This window comes from Grus americana, chromosome 1 (genome assembly GCF_028858705.1).
Source record: "Grus americana isolate bGruAme1 chromosome 1, bGruAme1.mat, whole genome shotgun sequence".
NCBI lineage: Eukaryota > Metazoa > Chordata > Aves > Gruiformes > Gruidae > Grus > Grus americana.
Genome location: NC_072852.1, coordinates 40,653,800 through 40,665,820, shown reverse-complemented (window position 1 = coordinate 40,665,820; position 12,021 = coordinate 40,653,800). Strand labels below are relative to the sequence as shown.

Sequence of the window (12,021 nt, the reverse complement as noted above, 5' to 3'; positions counted from 1 at the left end):
AGAATGAGGCACAGAAAATCAGGGGAGAACCATGATCTTATTTGAGCCTTTATTACACTGGCACAAAGACAGCAAATCTTATTGAAAATCACAGTAGTACTTCAGCCAACTTGATCTGTGCTTAATAAACAAATGTCACAGGCACGAATATTTGATTATTGGCAGATAATTTGATTTGTTGCATAGGAATGGTATTGAGATGTCAGTGTTTGGGTTTCTGTTATTCCCACGCATGCCAGTTGTTTGCTTAGTATCTCTAGCTAAATCACTTAAGCTATTTTACACCTCTGTTTACCCACCTGAAATGAATGGATGAGATTATAACTGCAAAATTCCTATGTAAGTGTACATAAAGAGCTTTGTTTTTCTGAGATTTTTTTAAAGCATCTTTTGGAGAAGAGGGAAGTTGTGCAAGTAAAAGAACATACAAACTTTTTTCTATTTAACTTACATTTTCTTCACTTTTCTTCCTGTAAACACATAGAATTGCTCTTCTAAAATGGCACAATCCTACACAAATGCCTTCGGCTTCCCTTGTGTTTACCCATGAGTGAAATTGTATCTGTAAGTGCTCTTTGTCCTTTGAATCATTTGCCGTGGCCATAAAAAAGTAGCAATTAAAAAGTCTGAATCAAACAGGAAATTTGTGAGCAGGTGCCTTTGTGTTCCCTTTTTTCTTCCAGTTCCAAGTGCGGTCAGAAACATTCATGTGTCACCTAATGGCATGACAAACAGCCTGAAAGTGAGCTGGACTCCAGGAGGTGGAGATGTTGATTCCTACACAGTGATTATATTTCAGCAAAACCATCAGCTTGATTCCCAGAGTGTCTCCAAACATGTCTCTGAGCACATATTTCACAAGTTGGAAGCTGGGGAGCAGTACCAGGTGGTGGTGCAATCCAACAGTGGCGCCTTGCACAACAGCTTAGCAGCTTTTGGGAGAACAAGTACGTTTCTTTTGAGACAAGGAGCAAGTTGTGTTATGTCTTCCCAGAAGCTGACCCTCATTTAATAATGTTTATGAATGTACCATTGGGTATCGGGAGTCCCAGATTCATGAGAAGTTTTTATCTCAAAGAGTGTGAATCCTCACTCTTGCAAACACTTAGGCATGGCTCTGTTAATATCAGTGAGATCTGTCATGTGAGTAGCTTTACCTGGGTAAATGTGTGTGGAATTCAGGTCCGTAGCCCAAAGTGTGCCTTTATAGCATGAATGCAGTTCCAGCTCTCCCCAGTCCTGTGCCTGTACCCATCCGACACGTACATCTGCAGGGCTCAACGTAGTCAAATACTGTGTTCTAGCAGAGCCCATTGCATGGTCAAGGCTTGTTAGACAGCATGTTGCCCCAATATACTGCATGTCAGGACACACAAACAGTGGAACACCGTGGTTTTAATCCACCCACTCTCTTTAGCACCTGTTTGCTGTGGCCTTGACTTTTGTGCAACAGCTGCTGGCCAACATTTTCTATTCCGTGCCACTATTTTGCACCAATTTGCACTTCTTTATTTTTCAGTTCTTTTTCACATGTTTTTCTTAACTGTTTCAGTCAGTTCATCTCACTTTCCTTCTCCCTCTTTCCATGATAATTGACGTGTATCTCTTGCTTCTCCATGCCCATTTCGGATGTCCATGATGCTCTGTAACTTCATCTGACTGTATTTATGTCTAGGAATTATTTGCTTGTGCAAACACATGCACAAATATCCCTTTTCCCACAAGTGAACATGCAAATGTAAATATATTAATTACTCTATTCACAGTTGTGTATTGAATGGTCTGTATTTCGCCTGGTAATGTCCTGCCTTTAATTGTTGCTTCCAGTTCCAGCCTCTGTCCAGGAATTATTAGCCCATCATGCTTACAGCAGTCATTCCTTGTTAGTAACCTGGCAGAAGGCTCCTGGTGTAGCTGAAAGATACGACATTCTGCTCTTGAATGAGCAAGGAATCCTCCTGAGCAACAAATCAGAGCCAGCTACTGCCAAACAGCACAAATTTGAAGATTTGTTAGCTGGCAAGAAGTATAAAATACAAGTTTTGACAGTCAGTGGCGGGCTCTTCAGTAAACGAGCAGAAACTGTTGGCCGAACAGGTAATTAGAACATATTGGTTTATTTATAGCTCCTTCAGTCTGATATCATTAAATACATGAATCATCTGTGTATCTTGATTCTGGAATGATTCCAGTAAGGACAGACTCCAGATACTTATGTATCATTTTTCCTAATATGTGCTTGGTATGTGAATCTGAAATTTGTTGGCATAATAATGTGACCGTGGTTCATAATAAGGATATTAAACCAAAGTGCCAAATGCTTCCCTCAGTCTTATCTGTTATGGAACTACCTGAATGCTTTATTGTCAACAAGTCTTTAATTCACAATCTCAAGGCTCTTAGCATAGGATTTGGTGTGAATACATACCTCTAAACTTAGAGCCAAGTCTTGCAGTCTTTACTCAATTAAAGCTTCTTGTAGAAACTAACGGACAGTTCTGTATGAGGACAGGCTGGAGAACCAGGCATACTGGGAAATACAAACATTGTATTGGAGAGACTCAGCGGCACCTCATAAATGCCTTCCCCTTGCTTCTGAAAGTTGATGTTGACATTACTGAGCTACTTGTGGCTTAATTGAAATGTATTCCAGCCATGAGTTGTTACTTTATTAAAGGTTCAGCTTAGTCGCTAGACACTTTGATATTTACACTTGCATTTGTCCTTCTTTTCAGTTCCAGCAGCTGTCACAAATCTGAAGGTCACAGAGAACACCACTGACCGACTGTCCTTCAGCTGGACCACCTCACAAGGGGAGCTTGATTCATATGACATCTTCCTATACAACCCAGACAAGTCCCTTCATGACAGGATGTCAGGAGAGCAGCAGCTCCAGGAATGTTCATTCCAGAACCTGCGGCAAGGCAGGATGTACCGCATGGTGATTGTTACCCACAGCGGAGACCTCACTAATGAGTCGTCTGTCTTTGGAAGAACAGGCAAGAACATCTAAGAAAATCATCTGTCTCCAGTGTGGTGCTAATGAGGGACACCAGTGAGCTGGTCTCAGTCTGATGTTCATGCTAGATTAGAGCAACTGTTAGAAATAGCAAAATTGGCTCTTTTACATGAAAAGCATTGGATAAAGAAGGAGGTAAATTCTGAATGATGTGGTTACAAGAGGAGAAAAGAAGCAATAGTTCCCAGTTACACAGATCAGGAGAAAGATGTCCCAACATATGCTGCATAAGACTTAAAGGACAACAGCTGTCTCCCATCCTAAAAGCAATATTGGTCTATGAGTGGAAAAGACCAAAGGCAAAGCAAGTAGGGTTAATGGGGTAGACAATCTACCAGTGAAATAAAACTTATTTCCGTGGGGAGCTCTGGCTGCAGCTCCATGTTTGTTTAGCCACTCATGAGAAGCAGAGTTTCCTAAGCAGCTCTAGCAGCTCTGACACTGTGAAGCTTTTCTTCATCCTCTGCGGCACCACATAGTAACCACTGTGTACCACTGCCTCTGTGCTTTCTTCAGCTACCTCACAATTGGATGTTTCCAGACACTGACTGGGAAAAAGCTGCTTAATGTTTGCAAAACTATATATTATAAACATTTCAGCCTCTTTTGAGGACAGTGGCAGTTCAAAATAAGAAAGGAAGCTATTGAGATATACTTCCTGATGCTTCCTGGCTCTCTGGCTAGCTGTGGTGGCTGTCTAGTTTATTACATGGCTGTTACTACAGAATAAGTGTAAGGTCTGCTTGACCTCATTGCTTCTCCTCATCCTAAGGATGTTCTACATATGGTGATATTCATCCCCTTTTTTTCAGTACCAGCCCCAGTTGTTGATCTCAAGGCATCCAACCGAAACATGACAGACAGTCTGTGGTTCACCTGGGGTCCAGCAGCAGGAGACGTTGACTTCTATGAGCTGAATCTTTATAACCCAAATGGGACACAGAAAGAAACATGGCATAGGAAAGACCTGAAAGAGTGGCATTTCCAGGGGCTCATTCCCGGCAGAAAGTACACTCTGGTTGTGGTGACCCACAGCGGTGACCTGACGAACGCAGCAAACGCTGAAGGAAGAACAGGTAAAAACCACAAACGCTTTGGGATTTTTGTTTAGTCCCATCTGTCAGAATTCACATTAGTTCACAACTATGCAACAGGCTTATTCTGAGGGAGGATTTATTATAAGAGTCACTGAAGGTGTAAAGGTAAAGGATATCCTTAAGGGTATTAAACCAATGGAGTGTGATTTTGTTCAGCATTGTTTTTCTTTCAAAGGCTCAGGAATATGTAATGTCTGTGAAAGTCACCACCATCAGCACAGATGCAGTAACTGGTTGTGTACATGGGATAATATAAACCACTTTGTGATGCATGAAGAAAATAATGAATGCTTCATCTTATTTGTCTTGTGTAAAAATTTGTTAAGAATCTCTTTTTTTTTCCTCTTCTTTTCCCCTTCTTTCTGTGTAGCACCCAGCCCTCCTAACACTGTATCGTTTACTGATGTTGCAAACACTTCTTTATCAATCACTTGGCTGGGTCCTCCAGACTGGACAGACTATGATGATTTTGAGCTGCAGTGGCTTCCAAAGGATCCCCTCACAGTATTCAATCCCTACAGCAGCAGCAAATCAAAAGTACGCATCATCTATGGCCTGCGACCAGGAAGACTCTATGAGTTCAGTGTCAGAACAGTCAGTGGCGACAGCTGGAAGACATACAGTCAGTCACAGTCTGCAAGTGTGAGAACGAGTAAGTAACAGTTTCCATTGCACCCTAGCGCTCAGCTGGAGAAGACGCAAAACTTAAATCTTACCAATTCCTTTCGCAGTCAATAATTTCCATTAATAAATTCATGAATGACTGGCGATGAATTCAGCTAGACTCTAAGCCCTTGCTGTGTGCAAGGTCAACTGTTTAAAGATTGAAAATGGCCATACATTTGCAATCTTCACATCCAGAGTGGGGCTGTCTGGTTGCTGAGCCTGAGTCAATCAGTTTCAGGGGTAAAATAAGGCTGAATATCCAAACTTCTCTGACAGTGGGATATTGAAATAATCAAAATGTTTCTGAACAATCAGACAGGAAGGACAAATGAAACCCTGCTGTACTGAATTTGAAACTGGAATCAGTGTTTCACTGTTCTGCGTTTCTGTCCGTGTCTGTGGATCCACATCATTTCTAGCTGTCTCTATCGACCTCAGTAGCAGGCTGATTTGAAAAAGTGACCTGGAACTGTAAAAATAACTGAGCCTTGTCAAATCTTCATGTCACTTGGGGTGGGATTCAGCTCCAAATTGTCACCTATGTTTAGTAAGCTGAATAGCTCTTTAGACTTCATTCAGCATATTAATTAAAATGAGAGCATAGCTACCTCTTTCACCTGTATTTAATCACATAAATCTAGATGTCTGCCATCTGAAAGTGAAATCCCATCCTTGTTACATGTTGCATTTTATAAATGGTGCTCCAGTATTACATGGATAAAGCATACTTCTGTGGTGTGCTCTAGTAATATGGACATACCACATGCTACCCAGGAAAACAGATCAGTCATGAGATGATAGTACCGCTATTGACTGATACTGTTGACCACATGTAACCTCCAAATAAGTTGTAACAGAGTTCCAGAAATCCATTGATTTTCAGTGTTGCTGTTCTCATTAAGACTTCAGCAAGTAGTTTCGTTTGCTTGTCTTCACAATTAATTACTGAAGTTTCACAACCTGATGATGTCACTAGTTCCAGTTTCAGTTGGCTAAAATGAGTTAGACAGCCTTGCCTGATAATCAGGCAGCACACATTTGCAGGAGAGGTGGGAATTCTGGCTCCCAGCCTCCTGCTCTGTTCAAATCGTTGATGCAGAATCTAGGGGCCATAGGGTGAGCAGAGAGTGTATGATGCCTGTCCCTTTTCCCCCCGAGCTTCAACTTCTCAACATTCCTCTAGAACCAGACAAGATACAAAGTCTTCATTGTCGGCCCCAGACCTCTACTGCCATTGCGTGTTCCTGGACTCCTCCTGATTCTGACTTTGATGGGTATAGCGTCGAATGCAAAAAAATGGACACTCGCGAAGTGGAATTTTCTAAAAGGATAGAAAAAGACAAATCTGTGCTTAATATCATGACCCTCGTTCCCCACAAGAGATACCTGGTGTCCATCAAGGTGCATTCTGCAGACATGACGAGTGAAGTAGTTGAAGACAGCACCATCACAATGATCGACCGTAAGTGGAATTCAGAGTTGCTGTGAAGGGAGGCAGTGAGCGGCAATAAGCAATTGCTTGTGTTGGTTAGACAGCAAAAGGAGTTCTGAACTCTAAATTGCCAATGTGTGGCATTCCTATTCTGGTGGCCAAAAATAGAGTGAACCTGTCCTTTGGTCCCTGTTGTGACAGACAATGCAGGATTTTAACTATACTGCCTCTCATTGCATTGCCAGACCTGCTTATTTGGCTCATTCACGAAATATATATAGCCTCATTCACGAAATATATATAGCCTGAGAAACATGAAAAATTATCCTGTCACTCTGATGTTCAGCACCAAAGATGTCCTTATCATCATGCACCTTTAATTGTCTTCATGATTGCTGCTTGGCTTCCTGTGCCTGGCTGTTTCCCTTCACAGATGGTAGCCATCCTCAGCACAAATATCCATCAGCAAGGATGTTGGATTTTGGCACTGGGTCCTCTTTGGGCTCTCTATACACTCTTCTGAGGTGTTACTTGACAAAATCACCTGTAGGAGTTATTCCTAAGGGAGGACCACAGATTTCCATAGCATGTGCTTTGAAACAGCTTCTTCAATTTCTCCACCCATAGGCTGCTGAGTGGAGGGTAGCAGTAGCATCTGCTGGTGGCTCTGCACTGCCAGGCATCACTGTGGTCAACAGCTTGCCATTGCTGGCCCTAGAGCTGCTCCAGTTTTTGCAGTACCCCTGGATTCAGTGGCACAGCGCAACACAGAGGCCTGAACCACTCCAGGGCTAAACTTCTCAAAAATGACAGGATGGCCAGGAGGCCTATATTCAGGGATGTCTCTATAGCAGCTTATTAAAGCCACATTTGTGTGGAATGCTTGATCATAAAAATTATGTTTGGTTTGGGAGCTAGTGAGCTGAGTTACAGAGTTCAGTCACCAACCCACCTTCTCCCTTCCCCCATCAACTGCCTTTTAATTGCAACCATGTCATCTCCTTCCTCTACCACAAAGGATGCTACAAATTCAGAGGTAGTAAGAACTAGCTACTCATGTCACCAGAAGTGAGACTGAGTCCTATGTGAAGGTTAGCTATTTCACATTTGTTCTTACTTGTTTTAAACGCTGCTGCTTTCCCAGGCTTTGGTTAACACTGGAGGCCCTACCTCAAGGGAACACAAAAAAATTGCAGCTGGGCTTTGTAGATCTAAGAGGTTTAGCTAAACAACATATAAATGTGTGAATTACAGGGTTTTTTTGCAATCTAAAACCTTCTGAAGTTGAGACACCTGCTTACGTATTTGATATGTTTCCCATGCAGGCGATATAGTTTCAGTAATAACAAGTTTCTAAAAGATTCAGCAATGTAGATCCTTAAAATCCCCACTTTTGCTGCACTGGTCCTCTGAAGGTTTTTCCCTACATACTTCACTTTCCAGTTTACTTCTGCAGTGTCACTGTTCAAGGTATAGCTTTCTGTCATACGAAGAACATTTCCTATGGAAATTCTGCAGTCAGTCTGGAAAATGGTACTGTGTAGTTGAATGCTGTGTCTGGCTGACTCAGGGCTGTTCCTCTGGAAAAGGAAACAGAAATTTAGATGCTTAAAATAGGTAACTTCCTGTAGTGAGTGTGTTAAGTGGCCTCCGAATACCTGGCTTAAACTTGTGTCATTTTTAGCAGCTACAATTTCTGATTTCATAGATTTAGCAAGACTTTAATGCATTTTCATGTGGGCTTCTGCAGGAATTCCTACTGAGCAGCTGTCACTGTTATTATGGTTAACTCACTGCTGGCTTCTTTCATCCTTTGGCAGTTTCCCTGTGGGAGGTGAAGACGCTTTCTTGATTGCGAAGAGAATAGTATCAGACACTTGGGTCCAGTCAGCTGATCTTTATTACAAATTGCATTTCCCTTACTAGATCTAGCTCACAGCAAATACATAGATAATGCTTTCTTTATTTTTTTCTCTTCTTTTAATTACTCAGGTCCCCCTCAGCCACCTCCAGATATACGAGTGAACAAAAAAGAGGTGCTGATTACCAAATCCTCCATCAACTTTACTTTTAACTGCAGCTGGTTTAGTGATACTAATGGAGCTGTGAAGTACTTTACTGTGGTTGTACGAGAGGCTGATGGTAAGTGTCATCATTTAATACCATTCTATCTATAGCCTATAGGAGTAACATGGGGAGGTACACCCCCATCACTACACAGCAAAGGAGCTTCTCCTCCTCTAGTGGCTGAGTCTCATAGAGGTTTTGGATCTCTACCTGCTCCCTAGCCTGGGGACTTAGGAACTCAGTCTTCTCCTCAGAAGTTCAGTAGTAACTGCCAAGCTCATCCAGAAGTAGTAGTTAGCTTCTGTGCACTAGGTTATGCCCTCGTGTATGTTCAGGAATTTCCACAGTAGGAGACTTGTGTTGGATGCCATTGGCAGTGAACACAGAAGAAACTGCCTTGCTGTGCACGGATCTCAAAAAGTAGTTTAATTGTTAGGTGGGAACAGTAAGGCAACTCTTTGGGAGAACCTCAGTAAGCCGTGCTGAGAAGTAGCATCTCCCAGGTGGTGTTTGCTTACTGAAGAAAATGACTTTGCATGCAGCACTGTAAAACAGAACATAAATTGCCCTTGTAGCGTGCATGTAAACCTCCCTTTCTGCCATTGACCTATATGTGACAAAACAGATGAATGTCTCAACAATTAATAACTTGTTTTTAGAAGTGGCTTCATTTCCTGGCATGCCAGGACATATTTTGTGACCCCTGAGAAAGTTTCTGAATCTCTCTGTCCATCAGCCCTTAGGAAAAAAAGCAGAAACAATATTTCCACTGTCTACTCTGTCATGTTTGTGCAGACTATAAAGCTCTTTGAGAAAGGGACTACTTATTGCCATGGTTTTGCCTACCTGAGTCTTTTACACATTATTGTGAGCTTCCATTCAGGGGACTCCTGTCATTTCCTAGTGCAGCTTTTCTGTCTATACAGAAGACTTGTCAGCATGTGGATTTTTTTTACTTGCTTTTTGAAATAGCTGGTGGTAGGATCCAGGATTCTGGATCACAGAGATTCCCACCAACAGCACAGAAAAAAATGTCATAACATTGAATTCAACCCGTGCATGCCTATTGCAGCATTGTATCTGGAAAAGTTACACTGAGGTCTTGTGAGGAAATCTGTCTGAAGTTCCCCAGAAAAATAACAGCAAGATTGGTACTAGAAACAAGCTACCCTCACCATTGTAGCTTTGTATTAACAAGGTAGGCTGCGCAGCCTCCAAGGAATGCTAGAAAGTTGGATAAGAATATGTCTGTCAACAGCTTGAGGCTATAAACTGCATCACAATAATGGCTGTGGTATGTAAACTTTCTGTCTTTCTGTGCATATGATGTAGGTAGTGAAGGACCAAAGCCTGATGAGCAGCACCCATTACCTTCCTACCTGGAGTACAAACACAACGACTCTATACGTATCTACCAGACAAATTATTTTGCCAGTAGATGTGCTGAAAACCCTGACAGCGACTATAAAAGTTTTGACATTAAGCTTGGAGGAGAAATGGAAAATCTGGGAGGAAGGTGTGATCCAGATCAGCAAAAATTCTGCGATGGACCTCTAAAGCCTCGAACTGCTTATAGGTTAGATTTATATTGGTATATATGGGTGCTCTGTCACATTATTAGGCATGGTGCTGTCTGAAGGCCTGATACACTTAAGCTTCTGTAGATTAATAACTGGGTTGTACAATGTTCTTCGTGTTTCACTGTGAATTTATAAAAGCTTTATCCACACCCCCATTCCATAGGTATGAACCAGCCCTTCAGTAGCATGGGAATGATACAATGAATTATACACAAAACTCAGTGCAGTAAATAGGCTTATTTATTTCCCTCAACTTGATGAGGAGCTCTCCTATAGCTGCTAAATCTTTCTTTGGAAAGACTTAAGACCATTAGCTAATAAGTCAGAAGACTACTTAACAGAAGGCAAGGATGTTTCACTCGGTCTGTTTGGCACCACTACCCTACACCAGTTCTTTGGAACAAGCTAGAAAAACCTGGAGATTATTCTAACCTGTGGCACCATCCCCAGGCTCCAGAGCTAGGCCTGGGTTAGCTGTAGGGTGGGAAGAGGGCGACTGCCAAGACCAGGCTCAGCAGTTACGCAGGCTGTGAGACCAAACCTGAGCTCCAGTACAGCTCAGTCGCGCCCCACCCACAGGCAAACACTCTCCCAAGAGGTCTACCAGCTGCTCACTGGACAGCCACATGGACAGAAGGCACATGCCAGGCAGTGCACATCATGCCTCTCAGCTTCTTTGTCATCTCAAGACAGAGCTACCCTACCACAGTCCACTCTCATTAGGACACATTTCCCAAAAACTCAGTCTGGGAAATACCCATGTTACCAGGAGAACCAAGAGAACTGAACTTTTCTCCATTAGCACAGCCCCGTCCGACCATGTGGAGGGAAAATATCTCTCCACTGAGAGGCATTTCTGAGTCCTCTTCCCACTGCAGCTTCTGCTAGTCCTGCGTTCAGGCATGGTCAGGCTGTGTGTGCCAGCAGCCAGAGCCCCATCCATTACGAGGGTACCTCAGAGCCCTCCACCTGTGCTAGCTGGGCTCTCCCAGCTGGAGTAACTAACTTGGGCACCTGCGTTAAGAACTGTCTGTGGTCAGTGGAAAGGTTTTAGTTATCTCTAAGGGGCAAATGAGTTCTTACTTTCCTGCTGTTGATTCTGAATATCTGATAAGCTCTAACTATAACGGTACTGCATTTTAGGATCAGCATACGGGCTTTTACCCAACTCTTCAGTGAAGACCCGAAGGAACTTCCTAAACCACTCTTTGCAGACACCTTCTTCTCTTTACCGATCACTACAGAGGCAGGTTAGTTTCAGACTTGTTTTTCAATGACTGTAGCACGTGATTATATGTTGTGCCTCAGAACACTCTGGTAGCTAGAACTGTTTGCAAGGAGTGGAACAAAAACAGATTCCTGTGCATGTCCTGAAGGCTGCTCTGAAAGGAGGCTGGAGCCATGGCTTATCCAGCATTAGTCTGAAAACTCAGAGGACTGCTTGATGGAGCTGCTGACAGTAGAGCAAAGGGTGAACACTCAGTGGAGCCATCACCAAAAAAAACTTGAAAGTGCAAGAGAACCAAACTCCCATATAATGGGGCTGTGCTTTCTTTTGCTGTAGTTGGGAGTGAAAGATTTTGTGTAATGTTTGGAAAAAATAAGGACAGAAAATCAAGGCCAGGTTTTAGCTAAGTGTTTAAATGCCTTACATTTCCTTGTATTTAACCATTTTCTTCAGCTGATAATAACATATCCCCTGAAAGTTATTGATTCTTGAATTCTTCATATCTTTTTCTCAAGATACATAAATATACTGTTTTGATTCTAGAGCCTCTGTTTGGAGTTATTGAAGGTGTGAGTGCTGGCTTGTTTCTGATTGTAATGTTAGTGGCTGTTACTGCTTTATTTGTCTGCAGACAAAAAGTTAGGTAAGTTGAGTCCCTTTATCAGTCTCTGTTAATGAAGTCAAGTCAAATTATATTAATTTAAGCAATACAGTATTTAAAGCATAACTGTAAAATTGGAGGAATGCACTGAACTATTCAACAGATAAAATCTATGTCCCCCAACATCTGTACACACTAAGTATAGAACTAATGGCTTACATATTAAGAGATCGATATACTCTTGATTCAAATACCTACTGATGTTAGTCAGAATTATCTCATAGAGGATACTTGTAACTTTTAGTTTTCGTTAGGAGTCTGAGTATTTCTG

At 42.2% G+C, this 12,021-nt stretch overlaps 1 protein-coding gene across 4 annotated transcripts in view; it reads left to right on the top strand.

Annotated features, from left to right (window-relative positions):
* PTPRB (protein tyrosine phosphatase receptor type B) overlaps positions 1–12,021 on the top strand; it is a 69,705-nt gene that overhangs the window by 41,113 nt on the left and 16,571 nt on the right. For all 4 annotated transcript variants that reach the window (XM_054832727.1, XM_054832717.1, XM_054832736.1 and 1 more), the window contains 10 exons: positions 684–947; positions 1,828–2,097; positions 2,736–2,999; positions 3,832–4,095; positions 4,487–4,768; positions 5,966–6,244; positions 8,207–8,356; positions 9,614–9,857; positions 11,005–11,111; positions 11,633–11,732. In XM_054832727.1, coding sequence (XP_054688702.1) covers positions 684–947; positions 1,828–2,097; positions 2,736–2,999; positions 3,832–4,095; positions 4,487–4,768; positions 5,966–6,244; positions 8,207–8,356; positions 9,614–9,857; positions 11,005–11,111; positions 11,633–11,732 — 2,224 coding nt within the window. The remainder of the gene's footprint in view (positions 1–683; positions 948–1,827; positions 2,098–2,735; positions 3,000–3,831; positions 4,096–4,486; positions 4,769–5,965; positions 6,245–8,206; positions 8,357–9,613; positions 9,858–11,004; positions 11,112–11,632; positions 11,733–12,021) is intronic.